Consider the following 21106-nt stretch of genomic DNA (forward strand, 5'->3'; position numbering starts at 1 on the left):
CGGAACGATTAGGCGGAAGCGATGATAGCACAGATAAGCGTTACTTATTTTTCGAAATCGGCCGCCTGTAAATTTCCTGCGGTTCGGCAGCGCGATGCGTTGAAGTATGAAAAGCATAAGAGCATAAAGGGGCTAACCGCATAATGATAACAGGCCGATGCAGGTCGTGGAGAAAGTTTTGACTTGCTCGAACCAACTGGACGGTCAATTTTATGACTTTACCGATTGTAGGTCAATTATTGCAGCATTGCCGCCTGGCACGTGCATTTACGTTTCTCCACGCTGACGGATTTCCAGTTCCAGTACCTTGGTCAGTCGTTATGTGCATAAGAAACGTACACGGTGTACTTAGCATTGTACGGTAGCCTAGCAAACGGAGCACCAAGTCGACCATGTTGTATTTCCTGCACGTTGAAAGACGCGTCTCGTTTGTGACACTTGGCCACTGGTCTTGTGCTCACAAGACATAGGTACTGACCTATGCACAGAAATCGATAGACCGTATAAGAATTAGGTAATGGAGCTGGGATCGATTGGTCCAGGATGCTGGACGGTGGAGGCGAAGGATCCCGATAACGTACCACTGCTTTACTGATAAGGAGGCTAATTTGGGATGCGCTGTGTTTGGGGGCTGTTGTGCTAGGAGAGCGACGGAGGGTGCGAGGGTAGCGACGCCGAGATGATCGGTAATGGGAGGCGAGGCAAGAGGGATCGGGACCGCGATCGTAATCGAGATCGTGATCATGATACGGAGGAGGATGATGACGAAGGAAGGGAGGAGAGGAGCTCGGAGGGTGTTGGAGGTGGGGGTTTTGGTGGTTGGAGGTCACACCTCCTTGGTGGACTGACCCAGCGTGTCAAATCCTGGTACTGGGGCGCCAGGCCCCTCGTAAGTTTCTCTAGTCTCACGCATTTGAGCTAATTTCGGGTATACCTAACCTAACCTACCTACATCTACCTACCTCACTCTTTCTCTCACTCGTTCACTCACACACTCTCTCTTCTCTTTCTCTTTTTTCTTTTTTCTTTTTTTCTCACTCTTTCTCAATTTCTCTCTTTCACACGCCACACGCACCGGCACTGTCGTCAGACATGCACACACGCGGACACACTCTTTACCCACTAATTCAATCAATCAGAACTCAACTATCTACTCTGTTGTCTTTCTTTTTCCTAAAGATGCATTATGCAGCTTATCATCATTTTCCACAATTGACAAAATACTTTTCTTCCTTACAATTGGACACGTACAGAGATACGAAAATTTGTATATTTACTTTGTCGTACGACCACTCTCTCTCTCTCTCTCTCTCTCTCTCTCTCTCTCTTTACTCTAAAGACTGTCTTTCTTTTTCCTAAAGATGCATTATGCAGCTTATCATCATTTTCCACAATTGACAAAATACTTTTCTTCCTTACAATTGGACACGTACAGAGATACGAAAATTTGTATATTTACTTTGTCGTACGACCACTCTCTCTCTCTCTCTCTCTCTCTCTCTCTCTCTCTCTCTTTCTTACTGTAGAATATAAGAAACAATGCATCGTAATTGAATTATTTTGTCGCATGACTATAATTACGGTTTGCAATTATCATTCTTGTTTCTCTTACTCTCTGACTATCCTCTCTCATCCTATGACTACTGCCTCTTCTCTCTCTCTCTCTCTCTCTCTCTCTCTTTACTCTAAAGACAAAACGAAACCCTTTACTCTATAGAGTTAGCGATAGTGAATAGAGCGTGTGTACGTGTTACTTAGATGTCTTGCACATGAACTTTCTTTTTCATTATTCTTATTAAATTAAAGCACGATACTAGATGTCTTGGCATGCACCAATCACTAAACTCACATGATTTCGAATGGTAGGAAATAACAGAGTTCAATGAAGTTTAATAAGAGAAAAAAAAAAGTAGAAAAATCTCTCGAAGGAGCGATCGATAAATCATAAAGATCTTTCGAGTAGAAGACAAGAGTGATTACTGATTAGAATGATGATCGGACGGCATACCGTGGCCACTCGATAAGACGCTGTTTCAAAGTACTCGCTGCTAATCAGAGTCCTTATCACGACGCCTGCAAGGCGTCTGGATGATTTAGATGTTCATTGAGATGCCAAGAGAAATTCCGAGAGACGTTCCCGATCCCAAAGTGAATTCAGTAAAAGCGGCCATTGTCTTTCGAAAGACGCGCTGCTCGCGAGCGTTTTCCCAACGCCACGGTTTGCCGTACTTTCACCGTTTCTTATTTTCTTCATTTCTCCGTTTCTTTATTCAAGAGGACGGCACCTCCACGAGATCTCGCGATAATCGAAGGGACGCCTGGCGCTCGACGATCCACGATCCGTCATGATACTCATGTTACTCACGATGCACGATCGATCGTAGAATCGTCGATACTCGCGTAGCTCAAAGAAACGCGCGCTACGAGTCCTTCTTCATCCTCTTCTACTTGCTCTGATCATAATAATTTTTTGACGCGAACACCACCACTCTCCGAGCACCACCACACCCAACCACTTAACCAGCCTATCTGCAAGCATGACTTAATACATATTTTATACTCTAAAATATTCACGCAGTGTCCTTTCCTAATGGCCCATACACTCGCACAAAGCACGGGCTCTGATAAGGGGTTCTTATTAATCTGCATGTGCCGAGCATCAACGAGATCAAAGAATGCGTAATTGTGCCAGTCCTAGATCAATTGACCCGTGCTTGTGGAAGCGTGTATATAGCCAGCGGCTAGGAGCACTCTCTTCACATCATAATATACAACAGTATGTACGTATGAACTAGCGTGAGCCTTTAGAGATTATAGTGTTATCGTGTGCGTGTGCCGTGCGTAAATTTGCGCGAACGTCCGTGACAGCGGTAATATTTCCTAGTGGGGCTTTACCTCCTCCGGCTGATCGTAAACCAGTCAAAGATGACCAAACCAAAGAAATAAAAAAGTCTCTGGCCATTGTTGACGCCAGCACAATCGGGGAGCTATCCCGTGGGCTGAGCGCGTTATAATAATCGATGATCGCGCCTGGTTAAGGATAACCAGTGTTCACGCGTCCCGAAGATGAGGTGGATTGTCGGCCCGGGTGAAGTATTGTCGCTGGTGCCGGACGTGAGTGGAGACTGTCACCAATCAAATTCTAATCCTTTCAGGAACTCGCGCACAAGCTGTCACGGAGCTTCGACATGCAGGAGGCGCAACTTTTGGAAGAGAGTGGATCCGGAAGTGGAGCAGCCGGAAGTGGTGGCTCGGGTGGACCACCCCGGAGGCACCACAGTGCTCAGCGGTTAACCAGGAGCGAGATGTCCGAGAGGAGAGAGGAGGACGGTGCCCTGGTGGTTCCTGATCATCAGGGCAACCTGAGAATCACGGTCAAGAAGACCAAGTCCATTTTGGGTATCGCCATTGAAGGTGGAGCCAACACGAAGCATCCTCTGCCGAGGATCATCAATATTCACGTGAGTACTCGTACTTTTTGATTCGTACAGATGATTCGATCCTAGAAGGCAGAGACGCTTGCCCAAGGCGACGTCCTTTCTGATATTCAAGGAGTTACTTTCGCGCGATCCACATCGCTCGAGGAACCGGTTTCAAATTCGATCCTAAAACGGATCTCTTTTTTTTTTCTTCTCTTAAACCCGCCGAGTCAAACCAGTCAAAAGCGCGAGCGCTTAACGGGTTCCGTTCCGGCTTTCTGTTCCGGTGACACGACCCCCGCGTCCCTCTCCAGAGTGCCTTGACCCTTGCGATCACGAATTGCCTGACGTAACTAGACGCAGAGCTAGTGGTCGCGTCTAAAGGAGAATGAAACTACTGTTTCAGGACAATGGAGCAGCTTACGAGGCCGGTGGACTCGAGGTTGGTCAGCTGATCTTGGAGGTCGACGGTCACAAGGTGGAGGGTAGGGCTCACTGGTAGATTAGAATATCTAAAAAGAAAAGAAGCAACGATCCAGCGCTTAATCGAGCTTAAAACTTGCAGGACTTCATCATCAGGAAGTGGCCAGACTGATAGCCGAATCATTCGCACGGCGGGATCGTAACGAGATCGAGTTCCTGGTCGTCGAGGCGAAGAAGAGCAACCTGGAGCCGAAGCCTACGGCCTTGATTTTCCTAGAGGCGTAGCAAGAATCTCCCACCTCCGAGCCGGAAGTATCCTAGCTTCGAATCCCGAAGCCAATTCGAGAGTGATTCCTCAGAATACATGAAAAACGCTAACGGAAGAAGAAGTATTGAAAATTATTAAAAATCAAAGAAAAATTACTCTCTGGCTTCTGGATCTGACTGAATCTCCAACAAGTTTACCGATTCAACTGGCCCAGGTGGTGGGAAGATTAAGACACTTGTGTCGGCTAATTCGACTCAATCTAGTCGCTAAGCGCTGATTAGAGAACACGTGTTGTCAATCGTATACCAGCGAGTTCCGCAGCGAACAAAGTGGGTATGACGAATTGATGCTACAGACGGGAAGGATGGAATTAACACAGGACAAGCTGCACCAAGGAAGAGAGAAAGAGAGAGAAGAAGGAGTGCACGCAGTTTAAGTGGAACCGGCCAAGAATAATGGCCGAAGACGTTGATGGTTGGTTCGCCTCAGTATTAGACATATTCACGAGAAGCGTGCACTGTGCCAAAGTAATTAGCGACGTTTCACGTGAATATATACATACGTATATGTACGGAAAATACATATAGATCCTCGTGCGTTACGTTTAATCAATGAGTCTGTTAATGCGAACGATCGGAGAGTGACGGCAGTGCGCATGCGCGCACGCGACAACCACGACTTTTCGCTAAGAGATTCACGATGCAATTCACTGTTGACTAATGTGTTACAATGGCGCCGAAGGATTAAGGTCCTTGCTCCGCTCCGCGCAGTCATCTTTTTCTTTTTATCTCGCGATCGAACGATCGAGCGATCCTCCATAGATTTTTTGGTCCTAAGGAACAGTTAAAGTCGAAGAGCGGAGCAAAGTCGTTTAATTCTGTCGAGCGATAATTATAGACTTATTATGGGAATTGTTGAGGCTTAAAAAGTATATATAAATATATATACCTATATATATACGTATACGTATATATATATAATTATTACCGAAAATTCTCGTAGTGGAATGCAAGTTATAAATATATGGAGTGTTCGCAATTCGTGAAGAGGAGAACGACTAGTATATATATATACATATATATATACATAATATTTTCAAAAAGTAACACGTAGTTGTGCATAATCTAAGGGTTACTACAGGCCTGGTGAATCGGGTCTAAAATTGCGATACGATCCGGTGAGCTTCTAGCTTATTTTACAAGAGGATTTCCAATGTTTTTCTTAGTTTTGGGAAAATCCGAATTCGTTGATAATCGTTTAGGAATGTTCAAGCTCATCGTGGATCGTAGCGCTCTTTAGGAGGATTGCGTGTAACGGTACTGAGGCTGCTCATGGTACTCGATTGGTTTAGAAATTAGAGGAGCCACGCATAGGCGAGTTCAAGGTAATAAGACAGATACGCATGCAAAGTCATAGGCGGCAGGCAGAGACACTGGAAAAGACAGAACTGCACTGTGAAAATAACTACAACCGTGTATCTTAGAGGAACTTAGAACTGTAAAGTTGGTAATGTGCCAAAACGTAGTGAGTAAACGAAATTGAGATAAACTCGAGAAGAAGATTGCCCGAAGAGAAGAGGAAATGATGGGAAAGTAGGCCGAAATAAAAATTGAAGAAAAAAAAAGATGGATACGTAACACGTAATGTACAGTCTGTGCCATTTCGGCTTTTATTCTGATTCTTTTTGTAGCACGCACAATAATGGCATAATAAGAGATGCACCGCTTTTAACCGTGTGACGACATGGAAATCATCATTATAGAATGTCGGGCGGGTCTTCGTGTACAGGATGGCCGGAACGGAGACCCGAAAGGGGATAATAAAGAAGGATCGATCGACGGCTGAAATAATGTAGGAGAAGATCAAAGAAAAATAGAACCGAAGAAAGAAATAAAGACAGGCAAACTATTTCCGAACAGATTTTTTTAAAAACTTCCAGCCTCTGGCTTCGTTTCGGGTCCAGTCGGTTCTCGAGAATGGGACGATCCTATCAGCTGGGATGCATAAGTCCAATATTTTTTAAACGGCTTTCGAAACACGCACTCCGGGCGGCCAGAGGTTCAGCTGACATATCCGACAATGCCTTACTGCTTTGCGTCTTGATAATTGAACTGTTGATCGGACGACGATCGACGAGAATCCAAAATCGAGAATTCATTTGTCCCGGATAGTCCCTCGATTCGCCCTTACCGATTCTTACGAACGATCCTTGAGGCTCTCCAGTCTCTGGAGCTCTCTTTGGATCCTGGAGATTTTGAGGTGGGTCAATGTCACGAGTGCACTGGAAAATTAGGAAAGGAGGAATGCACGTAAACAAAAAGTTTTTTCTATTCTCACTGCGATTATTCGCGATAAGCACCGGTCAAAAAATCGATGCACACTTGAAAACGAAGATTCGACCATGATAAAAAACTGCAATGATCTCCAATTCCGAGAAAGAAGAACGACAGGTGGACCTGAAGTGTGCTGGACCGATCGCAGCTTCTCTCGTCGCGTCAACCTTCGCCATTCCTATGTACAGGCGAGATTCTCTCGATCGATCACGATCGATCTCTCGGTAGATTCAAATAGACAAGTAGTGCGTAACCATACAAATAGAGAAGTCTAGTAGATCAGAGGAAGGATAAAAGGTGCGATGAACCCGTTAGAGATTTAGCAAATCGCAGCTTGAATCGTAGCGAAACTTTAGCAAAGTTTATTTTTTCAAAAATAACCCCACCTCCCACCCTCTCTCCCTCCCCATCACCCGCTCTCTAAACGTACCTGCATACAAAAAAAAAAGACAGCCTGACAAGCCAATTACAACATCCTGTCCAACGATTAGTTGGAATTGCATGAATCAGATGAAAAAAAAAAAACTTTATCGAAGGTCCTACCTAGGTCCTCCCTGATTTTTAGGGATGTCCTGGGGATCCTCCCCAATATCAACCCCTTTGATTCGACCCTCATCACACCCAGGCCCTCGCTCACGGCATTCGTCTTAATCGACCGTCAATGCCAAGTCAAGAGAACGAAGATACTAAAGAACACAGAAGATTCCACGTATTCTCATCTTTTGTCCCGGACACGACGTGACTCATGCGTGATGCAGATTAATGCAAAAAATAGATAAAGATAATCTATAATTGCGAAGAGAGTAACCGTTTACCTGTTTAACGGCGTCTCGTGAAATTATCTAAATGATTGTGCGCCAGGTCGTCGTAACAAGTCAAACAACAAAAACTGTACATACATAGACAGTTCGTTCATACGCATTTCATAGATCGTTTTTTGCAGTCCAGTTATACAATCACGCGAGACGTATAATATTCCAATGGAGGACGGGTTAAGATTACAAAGATTGTACCGCCCGCCATTGAGAATCCTCGAATACAGCGAATTGGAGGAATAAGGCGCATCGAAACTTTTCATGTGCAACACACGGAAGTTCATATTATTATTATTATTAAATAAAAACGTTCACCACGAAGGAAGAGATTCATTCATTTTCTATTTTTATCCCTGACCCCTTCTTGTTCCATAGGCAACGTCGATCTTTTTTTTTGGTTCATGGCAAAAATAATAAATCTTTTAAGTAAAGCAGAAAAGCGTTCGGTAATCTTACGCAAAGTCAGAGTCCCGTATTTACAATAGCGCGGAGGAAGCTACATTGTTATGACGTGGACACGAAGGTAAAATCTTGCGAAAGTTGTTAAATGCTTACAGATTCTGGCTGAATAACAGGGCAGCCGAGTCGCGAGTATCGAAATTGATATTTCCAGCCAGTCGAGATTCTCTTTGGTCTCGACGCTGAGCTCGAAAGGTTTTCGCTTACGTAGAAGGTATCCACGTACGTTGGTATTCGGTCCGATCGCCACTTTAGATCGGAAGAGCCGCCTTACGTAAGAGAACCACATTACAGGTAACCTCACGTGTAATCCGTAATCCTGTTAATGGGCAGAGGGTGCGAGTGACTCTCGCGACGTGTGCTGACTCGTGGACGCCTTACAGGGTACGTGGAAGAGGAAAGAATCTGCTCTCTAAGGCATTTTGGGAAGTGACGTACAGCTATAGAGAAACGGTGAGTTTGAAAATAGTCCGAAGTTTTTATAGGAAAAACACGTTATTCAGAATTATTATGTCAACTCAGCGAAATTCCAACGTTTCCAAGAGCATAGAATCGAATTTACGATTAAATAGTTCGGAGAATCGAATCGGGGTTATGGAATACCTCAATTCCGGGAGTCGGGAGTATTTCTACGACATGTGCTTGATTCGTACGAGAGGAACATTACATAACACCTTGATATTTTGGGTAGGGGAAAAATTATATAAATATAGAAAAAGCGGAAATTTTGATCGGATACACATCGAGCGTGACTGATGCAAAACGTTGAACCAACCACTGGGCCTCACATGTGTTGCAGCGAGTCGTGCGTGTCGCGCAGAGAGCGTAGACCAGCGATTAGGTTGGACAGTTGAAACGGAGTCACCTGGTTATTTCTGTAGTATCTAATAGGACGCCGTACCTTTTCGTACAGGGCGAAGGAAGCATCGATCGACCGGAGCTGCGTCACTGGCTACTGATTCCTGCATAATTCATAAGCATTTCGGTTCTCTACGGAAGCCGAGTGCCGACTGTCCCTTCGTACTGCATCTGCATTGCCAGCAGAGTGCGCACTTAGGACCGGCATTCGACGCACATCAAGCAGCACTTGGCGAACCTGATGCCAACCTGGTCCTGGAAGATGCGAAGATCGAGACCCTCCGATGGGTTCAGCATCTACGCAATACTTATCTCGAGCTAAGGGCTCCATGGAATTAATAAGGAGGTGTAACCGGTGTGCCAAGTACTTCCTCTTCCTCTTCCTTGCAGATGGGGATGCACGTGCTCAGGTCAATAGCGGATACCTGGCCCAGGAGCCTGACTATCGGGGCACAATGGCAAGGCGCCGAATTCGGTAACAATGCGCGTCGTGACGCAAAAGAATAGACTGCACAAGGCCCGCCGAGCAGAGTGAAGCGTAAAACTCAGCCCAGTGAAAGGGACCGTGAGGGTACTGGGGGTAGTGGGGGTAGGGGATGTACGAGATAATGCCAAAATGGTCATGGACCTATCCCCTGACGGCAAAGGCTGAATCGCCGCGCAGGGGTACAGGGGCCCTGGAGCCTGGTTCTTGGGTCCGGAGTCCCGGCCGCGGGAGGAACCCGAAAAGTCTGCACACGTGCTGTGCTAGGGGTGCACCCTTCGAGGGTGGAGAATAACTTACTATACTATCCCATAGGAATATCGATCGCTAGCAATCGTGCAACCGGTACCACATAGATTTCACAGTTTAGCATCGTGAACACGACACGACGCCCCACGGCTTCGAATAGGTGGCACGAGCCGTGGGTTTCAGTGGCCGGCAAACCGTCAGAGCGTCTCGACGCCTTTCGACGCCTCTCCACGCACGCGATGTGTCGCTGTATTATTTTCCTATTGCATATCGAGCCATCGCGATTCTTCTTCCGGGACTGGACAGCATTCGTTGTTTGACCGATCATTTTTGTAAGAATAAATCTTGTGTTCTGTTGTCTTTACAAAAAATCGACTTTATTTTATCAGTTATCGTCATGTATGACGGTTAAGAATAATTTTCGAAATTTACGGCGTCGTACTTTTTTTCGAATATATTCACGTAGAACGCGGTATTGTTTTACCCCCCATTGTGAGACGTGACGTGAATTGTGCTTATTCGTTGCTGCGAATCAGTGGACTCTCTTGTGCTTGTTTACATTGTGTAGGGAGGAGAGTGTGTGTCAGCGGTGTTGCACGGAGCAGCGCAAGGCTTCCCCCTGGCAGCATACTGGGAATAAGATTGCAGAGGACAAGGAATCAGAGCGATCGGCAATCGATAGCTGGCGTCATTGGAATTTCTGGCTGGCATCTAGAGAAGAAGAAAAAAAGATAAAGCGTGCGAAAAGAAACAAGACTAGATCGCCGAGCGTCATCAACCGAAGAATTCCGTGGCAATCGACGCTTGGGTCGGCGTTGTGGAATTATTAGGGAACGAAAGGAGAGAAAGAAAAATACGCATACTCGATACCTCGCGATAGAGGGAGGGAGGAGCCATTGATATAAGCCTGAACTGACCTCGATGGAAACTATCGGGAGATCACTTCGTGAAATAGAGACCTTGAATTCGTAAGATCAGGGACCAGTTATCTCCTTCGTTCAAAATTACGAGGCTGATTGATAATACCAGAATCGAGCAAACATTTAACTCTTGGCTAAAGCAACAAACTTCAGCTGCTGCTACTGCGTTGCCGTCCGGTCGGCTGCAGTTCGCTTCGATCCGAAACACTGACCAGCGCAATCGCCATCTGCTAGAAATCAAAGAGAATACAAAGAAGGCAGAATCCTGGGCACACGGTGCTCCCATCGCTCTGGCCGATTCCACCTTTAGTCATCCTCGGCGCATCGAAGCATCGGCAGCAACCTGAAAGATCAGGGTCGCGGTTACGGTCCCCGTGTAAACACTTCCTAAAGTTACTTCACTGTGGCATTGGGCAATGTGCCCAACTTGCGAAGGGAATTATGCGGCCTATAAAATGAGTGTCATAAGACGGATTTAAAATAGGAGTCGTAGCCATTTCAGAATGAAACGCCTTATTGTCTTGACTCTTTTATGAGAGATCGGCCACCTTCCCTTGCCAGTACAGAAGACTCGAGGAAGCGAGCGTCTGGTAAAGGAGAAGAACCAAGCCAGTTTCGAGTGGACCTTAAAGTGCCGTTTCCAACTCGCTATCTATGGTACTCGAAGATCAGTTCGGCGAAGGCTAAAATTAAAAGGCACCTTCGGGGCAAAGGTCTTTAACCTTCGAGAAGCAACCGGCCTCTGTGATGGTCAGACATGGCGTCAAGATCGACTCAAATCGTCCTGCTCCTCCTGGCGACGAGGTTCACGCTTCTCCTGTCGACCCCATTCCCGTCGATCACAAGAAGTGTCGTGGCAGTCAAGTTAACCGGAGGTCACATGGAGATCGTCCACGAGGAACGCTGCTCGGACTCGACTCTCAGGTTGACATGTAGATCATTGAAGGCTTTCATATTCGTCCTGGAAGCCGAGTACCAAATGGATCGCACCGAATACTGCGGCTACGACCTCAAGAGGGTCCAGGACCAGTCGATCCGGTACAAGAACGGAAGATCGCGGTACCGTTCCAAAACTAACCGACAACTCAGAGGAAACTACGTGGACGAGGATGACGAAGATCTCAGCAATGTCGACCTCAGGAGTTCTTTAAACAGAAGGTAAATCATCGGTGGATCCTCATAAAAGCCTGTTATCTCACAGTAAGAGCTTTCGGCAACGTCGCATTAATAACCTTGTATTCTGGATTACGCAAAGTCTAACTCCTCTTGCACCCGGCCTCCCATTTTCTGGCTTATTTGTTTACGCGCAAGATGGCCTCGTTGGCTAGCACCTTCCTGCGATATGTTTGGACTCCCATGAATTAGTATCCCTCAACGATCTTCGGCCTTACTCTCCGCATTACTCTTGCTCCTGTGATCTATACACTCCACTGTTTTTTTTCCTCTTGCTTTCTTCATAGACCCCTGAGATGTCACGAGGCGGATTCGTGTTTGGCCTGTTCCGAAACAATGCGCGACTGGCGAACAGTAACACGAGCTGCCTTTAAGCATCCGCAGGAGAGAGTTCCTGGTATAGAATTTCGCACGGCGTACCAAACCGCAAACTAGAAAACGTCGTTCTTATTTGACTGCATCCACATTAATTCGCCCTTGCTGTATTACATGATCTGTCGCCGCACTGGTAGCCAGTTAGCTACTGATACAGTAGAGTCGTGCGAATTGCGATAAATCGCAGATGCGCGCCATAGAGGAGAGTAGTAAAATTTCATATTAAATTCCTAATCCATGTTTCAGTGTGATTTTAAGACTTGCATAAGGTCCATTTGCGCAGTACCAAGTACTATTGCAAACAGTGGCCTATGTGAACTCCCCTTCATGATCTTCGACCTCTAGAACCCAAGATACGTTATGGATGAGATCCCATGCCAAAAGCTACGCTGTCACGATGGATCATAATCGCGCGATCCAGCCGCTACGGACTATAAATATTTGCTCGTTATTAGATGATATTGTGAAAGACGCAGATACGACCGGATGTTTGAGTTTTTAGAGAAAATAGCGCGTCGTAAATGTACACGCGACTGATTTGTCAACGAAAATTCTTTATTTTATTCAGCTACAAAAATACATGATATACAACGTACATATCAGGAGCAATCAGCAATCATACGATCCAAACAAATGGATACCCGAACGTTTTTCGAAATGAACAGGAAAGGCAGTTCTGGTGATTTCCGTCGATAAGACAGCAACTGCATGGCTAAAAATGTTCCTGACAATCAACAGGGGCTGCTACCCCTCGCTTTGAAAGGGTGATTCGACCCCAACCAATTTCACTCACCCACGCCACCCTCTTTCTCTGCATTTCAAACTGAACACGCGCACGTGAACTTTACACTTGCAGTTACATCCTGACGTGGAGTTACCTGCTACGTGTTCATTTCCCTTGTGAACAGTCATCCTTGCAATTACTGCCGGAAGTCCTTGGAGAAAAAAAAACAGTCTTCCGGACAGCTTTCCATAATTTTATCAGCGGGACCTTCGATCGAATTGTCAATTGTCATTGAATCGTTAGTCATTCGCCTTTGGAATCCCTTCGATACTCGGACTCTTGGAGTAAATCATGATCGCTTGTAAAATTTAATCATTTGCTTGCAGATGCTCCGGACATCAGCACTGCCGGTTCAACATGGCCACCGATCATCCAGGTGCAACGACCTGGAGCCCTGCCAACCTGATCCTCAAATATGCCTGTATCCCAGGTAAACAGACGGAGTATGTTATTTCTTAGAGGGTATGGCCAGTGCACACGGCGCACACGGCGCACACGGCGCACTGGACGCACCGACAGGAAACACCAGTAGCGAAGGTTGGGATGACGTTGGAAAGGGTCGCGCGTGTAATCGATAATGCCAATCTGAATAGTTTTCCGTGGCGTTGAGTTTCGAGTAATGGGAGAACACGTGGCGCGTCACGTGCCGCAAATCCTAATGCGCCAGATAGTCATCGGGAGCCTTGAACAGCTGTGCGTTTTGCGAGCGCTTGCTTAGCCCATGGGGTTGTTAGTTAGTGCGAGGGACGTAAGTCCCGGGCCCACCCTCATCGTGGGATTAGACATTTGGCTGCGTCTCTTGACGGGGCGAACTCGTTTGAAAATTCAACAACCCTCAGTCCGCGTAGAAAGTAGAAAAGCGTGCACTCTTTAATCCGTCTTTTTCATGGATCCCTCGCACCCTCGTTTCCTTTTCAAATTCGTGTAAGAATTGCAAGGGGATCGTGACTACACACTGATCGACCAAGTATTCTCATTTTCCCGGAACCAGAGAACGAAATACAAAATTTGGAATTCCTGTCACGCGATTATTTTCCATTCTTCTGCAGTTACTAGGGTACGTTGCTGTGCAGAATTGTTTAGGGGGTGACTCTTACTGCGAGGGTAGTACGGTGAGGGGTGGCTCGACTTCCCCTGCTATGCCCTACTATCATCCAGCATCCCTGCAGACACGTACAGTATACTCTCCAGCCCGTCTGGCTACCCCGCGTTTCCCACCCCCGCAGCGACGCCCTGAGGGAGAATCTGGGGCAAGGACACCCTCACCCCGTTTATCGTAACTCCTGTGGATGGTGTATATACGTCATATACGATATCATTGGCACGTATCTGCTCCTGTAGATATGGACGATAGCGGTCCATCCACTAGGATACGTATCGACATGAAATAAACAAAAGTTTTTCGTGTATTTTTCCTCCTCGCGATACAAGGGGCCTCGGGTCTCCGAATCTCTGACATAGGAGACCCTGCTGATTTCGGGACCCGAGAGAATAAAGGGGTTCGGGAGTAAAGAGAGCAGAGGGGGTTGTTTTCGTGGAAATTAACGCTGGCTCAGCACGAGACAGGCGAATCTCCCTGGCAAACATGCACGATCACTCGGTTATCCTTTGTAAATCAGACTTCGTTCGATTTGACAGAAGCAGCAGTTCGCAAATACTGCAATACGCAATTTTGGGTTCCTGGCGGTGAGGGAGGCTACCTCAAGTCCCCAGGATATCCACTCTACTACACTGGCGGCAATACTTGCGGATGGATATTCGCGTCCTTTCCAGGACAGAAGATAGTACTTACCTTTCACGACTTAAATATTCGCAGTAAGTTGTACCAATTTAATATTTATCTCGCAGATCCAGTCGTCCAATTTCATCGTTTTGATCGTCACTCTCCGCAGGTCCTGAAACGGATGGCAGTTGCGTGGACGTTGTAAGGATACGGGAGAACAGTAACACACTCTATGAATTCTGTGGAACAGCAGCCGGCATAAAAGTCACATCGTCCTCAAACATAGTGACCCTTGACCTGATCGCATCTACCAGACTTTACCCAGCTCGAGGCTTCCTCGTCCAGTATCAAGGTAACATCCACTCCAGTATAATCTGCTATTGCCGCAGCAGTATAGTGGCCGATCGTAAACCTGTCGACACACGGAGTAACTTAAGGAGCTTAAAGTTGCGGTCACGCATCGATCCGAAGTGGTTCGCCTGCTGAGAAATTGACACGCGGGGCTGGGGAGTCGTTGCATAATAAGACGTCAGCCGTTCCAGAAATAACTTATCCCAGCGATGAAGACAAGCGTGACTTAATGAACCATCAAGAGCACCTCGCCCACGAGTTCCTTCGAAAACCACGTAACAGCCTCCGAAATGGGTCCAGTTCCTCTATATCAGTCTCCTATCCCCAGAATTATTGTTAAAATTTCTGACCGCCATTAGCCGCTATCTGTGACGAAAATCTGATCCCGGTGAATTATTTTGTCCCTTTTTAGTCCTGGGTTGCCCGGATGTGTCCCTGCCGAACGGAAGCTACGTGATAAACAGCACGATCGACAGCAGGACCGTTATTTGCCAAGTAGGATCGACTTTCCCGGACACGAAGAACAGGACGAGGATCCTCGAGTGCAAGGATGGACGCTGGAGCGAGGACAGCCTCCCGAATTGCGTCGGTAAGAAAATGAAACGTCTAGAGAGGAGCTGCTGCTCGTTCGGATATCTTCGGAAAGGTTCGGTAAGGGATCTCAGCGTGCGAGGCACAGCCCTGGCTGCTTTGGACTCGTCTCGTTACGTTACGAACCAAATGTCCGTCCCGGCGACGGTTCAGGCGGCTTCCAAACTATGGAAACCTCCTGCTGCTCGTTGAGCGGCTGTGGTACGGTAGAGGGGATATATCGAGTTTATAGAACACCGCGTTCCTCGTGTACGCATATACGTCGCGACACCAGCCGTCCCGACGCCACGTGTCGGGCTGCTACGACACCGAATCCTCTCTCGGGAACACATCAGGTCAGTCGCAACTGTAACAATATTAGGTGGAGAATATTGTAAAACTTTTGTCTGTGATCCTTGTGAACTCTTGTTTTTTTTTTTCGTTTTGCTTATCATTATTTTTTCGGGCATTATCACCACGAGGGGTATTTTAAACGATTGTACACACTGTTTACAGACCGTTTCTGGTTAATGTAGATAAACAGTTAATAAACAACTAATCGCACGACGCTAATGATTACGAGTACGAGAATAAAAGTCTATTAAATAATTCAAGATCAGTTGCACGAGACGATCGACTGATCTCCCTGTGACTTACGAAGAAATTTAATCGTGGAAGTGTGTGCACCGGAGGACGCAACTGTGAGCTGGAAAGAGAGAAAAGTATAGGAATAAAAATATCGGATAAGATTAAACACGGGTCATCTGAATTTAATCCAGCTCATCCAGTTCACAATTTCTCATCTTATCGCCTCTTTGTGCAATTATAACGGAGATACGTAAGTGACACGTGAACTAGCGACCGATAGTGAAATACTCCACTGGCACTCTTTACAAACGAAATAGTTAAGATAAACTGGAAGGTCGAGTTCCCTCAATTTTTATCTAAGTACCAGAAGCGTGGGTGTGTCGCAAAAAACTGAGTCAGCTTATAGAAACATAAAGTCAGTAGCTGGAATATTTACATATTTGAGCACCATATCGCCAGATTGCTATCACTCTGTTATCTCGCCCGTGGCATCCATTTTTTTTTCGACTTTTCCACTCGGGCCTCGTCAATTGCCTTCACAACAGATCTACCGAAATTCGTTGATGTCCAGCTTCCATCTAGTGGACCAAAAAAACCTATATAAGAAGATCTTCTCCAGCGCTGTCCCTGACCGAGAAACCATTTTCAGGGAGTTTCCCCGAGCGGCTATCGAATCATCTCATCCCCGGTTGGTTAAAAGATAAAAACCTTGCCACTATCAAGATCCGGTACTATAGTCCGTGCCTATTAACATCCCCACCTAGTTACGATAAGGCTGGAAGTCGGGCTGGAGCCTTTGGTGGGGATTTCGTCCTCCAACTCCCCGGACCTCACTTGGCCACCGGCAACCTCCTCGATGGAAGCGAACAAGAGAACGCGGGTTAGCCAGACTAGAGTCGTAAAGAGGCTGAGTTAGGAAAGGAGGATGAGCCCAAGGAAGGAGAAGGAGAAGATGCTCCAGTCGTGCCCGCATTTGCTCCAGAGTTAGTCAGAGGTTCAGTCTGCTCTGCTTTGCTCCACTCGGCAACCCACCAAGCCTCAAGCCTTCAATGGAGACTCTCTTAGATCCCGTAACTAACGACAAGGTCCTCAGATCGTCATCCGCGTGCAGACGTGTTCGCGTCCGTGCCCGAGACTCGACCCCGTCCTGGGAGGAAATACTGGAGGGCTGTTGCCTGCTGGCTCGCAGTCGTACGAAGAATCAGGCTCCGTCTTCCTAAGGAGTGTCCGATATGTGCTGGATGTGTCAGTAGTGGGGGGTCAAAGGGGAGCAGTGGGATTGAATGATAACCGATAAGTAAATAGAGAAGAGGAAAAAAAAGGAAAAAGGCCCAAGAAGAAGATAGTACGAGGAATCAAAGGTCATCTCTTGGGAGCGTGCTCGATTAACCGCAAGATCGGCGCATCGCGTTGAATCACGCCACGCTTGGCTCACGTGTGAATAAAGCCGCACGGCTCTCCCGGATTCCGCTCAGTTCGCTGTCAGATTCCTGCGAGGAGTTTGCTTCGCTCTTGAAAAACCTCCTGGTAATTGGATCGCGACGTCAATTAAATTCGACAGGCATAAATAAAAAGAATTGCGCGATCGCGTACAGCCTGGCTCTTGTACCTCTCGTGTCGAAACTTTGTTTCTTTGTTCTTTCCCACTTTTCTTTGTCTTCTGACACATCACTGCTCTCTAAGAGACAGCTCGTTTTCGCAAAGTGCACGGGAACGTGAGATGGTGCTGGTCCTACAACGATAACAAACCATTTCGTCAAGATGTCTCGTATATTCATGGACGCCTTCAAGAACTTTATATGTGAGTTTAATGGAGTAGATGCTCCTGAGTTGTTCCGTCATTATCGTCGATCGACTGAGCTTGTTCATTTTTTACTCTTATTTTCATCCACTCGCCGAATTCATGGCTACCCGAAGCAGATGCTGCAACGCACGCACGCGTTCCCCATTGTAAAGTGCGGAATACGTGACTGACGTAACGTACCGACATTCTACCAGTCTCTTGAGAACTCGTAACGACTTTATACTTACGTCTCGTCGAACATTTCATCGTCCCGAACGCGTTAAATTCAGTGTCGCGGAGTTCGATGTAGGTGCGATCGCAATTTCAAAATATGTGGACGTTCGCAAAAGTTTACGTAAAACGAAACGCTGCTGGTGATATTTCGCCGCTGGAGTTTATTAGCAGCCTTCCGTTTCTGTGTTTCATGTTACGCTGCGATAATTTTTCTATTGTAAAACTCTGCGTTCCCTGGCTGTTAAATTAAAACTATCGCGAGCTGCACCTTGTACTCTCTGCTCGAATTATCATAGAGACTCGGTCTTATCTGATGATATTAAGGAGAAAAGCAATTTCACACAAAGTCAAGTGAGATAAGGTCGAATTGATGATCTAACGTGTGACATTACAAGAGCCGACAATTGAAAAAGATTGGACGGACACATTGGACGTCCCGACGTGCTAAAGCGACGTTTCGAGCGGAGGTTCACGCAGGCCGTAGTCAAACGCTAGACTCCCAGGAACGCAGGCATTAGAACTAAATTAGGCAGAGGCTTTGGTATCGTCCTTTTTCGCGAGGAACTTCTCCAGTTACCAAGTTTCCACGTGAAACATGATAACCTCTCTGATTACACAATTGGTCTAAGGGCCTGACTCGACTGAGTCGCGGGATTCTCGATCTCACAATTTCTTATTGATATTTTAATTGTCGACGTGATAAACTCGTGTACGAAGCGTGGCTGTAGGAATAAAAATATTCAGTTGTCGCGATAACGATTTTATTTCAAATGATTATTCAAAAAAATAATAACAGCCGCGACTTTTCACCTCGCGACTCGAGATAACGTTCTGGCGCCAACCACGTGTCCCCAGCGAAGAATCGCCGATTAAACTCAATCATTCGACCCTACTGGAATTTAAAATTTTGAAAAATGAAAATTAATGAAAATCTTAACCGACCGCTAAGGCTTCAGCTAAATTCTCTGTTAAAGTTTCAAGGATATTTGAAAATGAAGTGTAGGCTTTTTTTATGAACGTCCACTTCGAGGATGTGAAACACGTGGGTCGAGCTTAACGTTCATTGTGGATCTCCCAATCGGACAATTAGAAAAGCTATGATTCAGAGACTGCGGCATGTGGGGAATTAATGCAGAAAAAAAAGATGCGATATGTCAAGTGGGAAGAAGTGAGATTGCTACTTTTTACTTTCATGAATGTGTAAACTATTAAACTCGACCTCAGGATTTATCAGCATGTTTTGGACTTGCTGCCGATATGCCAGAGGATCACGCCATTACGACAGGCGATAACGGACCACTCGTGTGTACCGTTTTCTTTGCTTTTCATGTAATTCTCTTTCCGTCCTCACGTACCGTCCTATAACGCTGACAGAGCTCCAGAGGAGGATTCTGCCTTTTCGAGCGAGACAGGACGAGCGGTCATTTCATCAGCCGAAACATTATCGATTACTGATATCAGCCGACTAAACGAGCATCTGGTGACACCTTTTACCCTGACCTTTTTTTTGTTCCCAGCTACCTCGGCAGTTATCCTCAAGGCCGAGAGGGAGAACAATCACATCTCCAATCTGTCGGAGGACAGTCTGACGTCGGGGGTGAGAATCGGTCGAGGCGACGACGCAGCCGCAGAAAGCACGGATTTCGTTATGGATTCGGCGCAACCAGCCATGATGAAGGAGGCAGACTACGTCGTAGGTCAGTGTGCATTTATCTTTAAATCCTCAAATAATTTCATAGTCAATTTCACCATTTCATATCAGCAGTATCTTGCACCCTAGGGGAGCCTTCCAGTGGCGTAAAACAAAAAACAAACAACTGTGCCACGCAGACCCGTGATATTTCTTTCCGTCATCAAGACGCAATGAGGAAACCTCGACGAGCCGTCACTTTATCGGGAACTAATTTCCGTCGGTATTTTCTCATCGCATGATAAATAATTCTTATGGCTTGACACGTATCGACGACTCGAAAATTACACTGCTCAGAATCAGTGTAAGAGATCACAGGAAACGTTCGTTCGTTGGCCTCTCCATTTCCTGACGTTGTTTCATTGATAAGCAAGTTACAAAGAAAATCACTCGACGTTATCTTTTTGGGTCTGTTCCCATCGAGTTTGTCTCTCAAAAGACTTTAACCTCGGTAAAACTTTCTCATGATCTTTTTGAGAACCGTGCAAAAACTATTCATACGACGGCCGTTTATAACTCTGGCTAAAGTCCACTATGTCAGCCCTTTCGTACGCGGATGAGTTATAATAACGTCATGACATTCTTTCTCAATCGTAACTTTGACCACTGGTTAAGGCTGCAGCCTCTCTTTTATGCATTATTACATTAATGGGGGTTACGTCGGGTCCCAAGTCCCATCGCAGACAGACGAACCAGTCGCAAGAACATATCCACGTATCAAACTGTGACCATTGACAATTTTTCTATTTTCATACTTTTTTTTCTACAGACGTCGTCCTACCAACCATCCTCATCGCTTTGCTCTTCGTCGGCAATGCTGTCATCATCTACATCATCTTTCAGTATAGAAAGAGGTATGTATGACTCGTTATATTTTTTATCCTCATTTTTTATATCTTATCCCCATCTTCTTCCAGACTCTTCCCAAGCTTGAGAGATGCCATTTCACCAGTCCTCAAATTCCCATCTCTATACCGTTCCAAGTGACCTCATCTCCTGTAAATCTCATGATACATATAGGAATTATACGTTTCTATGTTACGAATGTTCACGGGTTTTATTCTTTCTAGAAAAGTACCAGCGTTCCAAGGAGAAGATGTGGCCTTAAGTGCTCCCTCAGGAGTTCCGCAGGTGTGACTGCGGTTCTCACGTAAAGACTAGGATAAGATACGCATAGATAAAACTATTAAGACTATTTTGTTGCCGTCATAAAAGAGTTTGCAAAAGTGCCGAGCTGATTCCTCGCCAGCCTACGAAACACGTAGTGGTTGCTGCTCTGATCTGTGTTCGCCTTGCGATTCTTAGTTTCTTATGAAAACCATACACATCGCCATAAACAGGAACAGGTACCCTATGGTGTGCCTAGGATCCAGCTAATACCGAACTTTGAGCTCGTTGAAATGATAAAGAGACAGAATGACAACGAGTGAACATTATTTTCATCATTTCGCATAATTTTCACAACATCGTTACCATTAACGTGCTACCACATTCATTATACTTCATGACGCTGTATTATAACATAGGAAGATAATATATTTCGTCTAAATTGTAACTAAGTTAAATAAACGGATGTTTTCATAAAATCTCACAGGGTATAAGTATCG

The 21106-nt window shown here is 46.0% G+C and overlaps 2 protein-coding genes across 12 annotated transcripts in view; both read left to right on the forward strand.

The window, feature by feature from the left end:
* The window catches only part of LOC107274995 (whirlin), a 31740-nt gene extending 24161 nt beyond the window's left edge, over nucleotides 1–7579 (forward strand). For 3 of the 9 annotated variants that reach the window (XM_015754671.2, XM_015754676.2, XM_025079787.1), the window contains 4 exons: nucleotides 644–889; nucleotides 3156–3461; nucleotides 3826–3904; nucleotides 3985–7579. In XM_015754671.2, coding sequence (XP_015610157.1) covers nucleotides 644–889; nucleotides 3156–3461; nucleotides 3826–3904; nucleotides 3985–4127 — 774 coding nt within the window. In that variant the 3' untranslated portion in view covers nucleotides 4128–7579. Of the gene's footprint in view, nucleotides 1–643; nucleotides 890–3155; nucleotides 3462–3803; nucleotides 3918–3984 lie in introns of all 9 variants that reach the window. The other 6 variants (XM_015754677.2, XM_025079791.1, XM_025079788.1 and 3 more) reach the window with 5 other exon arrangements.
* Nucleotides 7580–9392: 1813 nt separating this feature from the next.
* LOC107275061 lies at nucleotides 9393–21085 on the forward strand. Of its 3 annotated transcripts, none has more exons than XM_025079795.1 (8): nucleotides 9393–11386; nucleotides 12887–12990; nucleotides 14199–14372; nucleotides 14453–14635; nucleotides 15047–15223; nucleotides 19327–19506; nucleotides 20269–20353; nucleotides 20417–20562. In XM_025079795.1, the coding sequence occupies exons 1-8, from the start codon at nucleotides 10986–10988 to the stop codon at nucleotides 20484–20486; spliced, it is 1374 nt and encodes a 457-aa protein (XP_024935563.1). In that variant the 5' UTR covers nucleotides 9393–10985; the 3' UTR covers nucleotides 20487–20562. The 3 variants fall into 3 exon arrangements, with proteins under 3 accessions (XP_024935563.1, XP_024935562.1, XP_015610299.1); XM_025079794.1 differs by having other exon boundaries at nucleotides 9401–11386; nucleotides 14199–14375; XM_015754813.2 differs by lacking the exon at nucleotides 20417–20562 and adding an exon at nucleotides 20570–21085 and having other exon boundaries at nucleotides 9466–11386; nucleotides 14199–14375.
* Nucleotides 21086–21106: the final 21 nt, after the last annotated feature.

Source organism: Cephus cinctus, unplaced genomic scaffold (genome assembly GCF_000341935.2).
Source record: "Cephus cinctus unplaced genomic scaffold, Ccin1 Ccin1_scaffold0123, whole genome shotgun sequence".
Lineage (NCBI taxonomy): Eukaryota > Metazoa > Arthropoda > Insecta > Hymenoptera > Cephidae > Cephus > Cephus cinctus.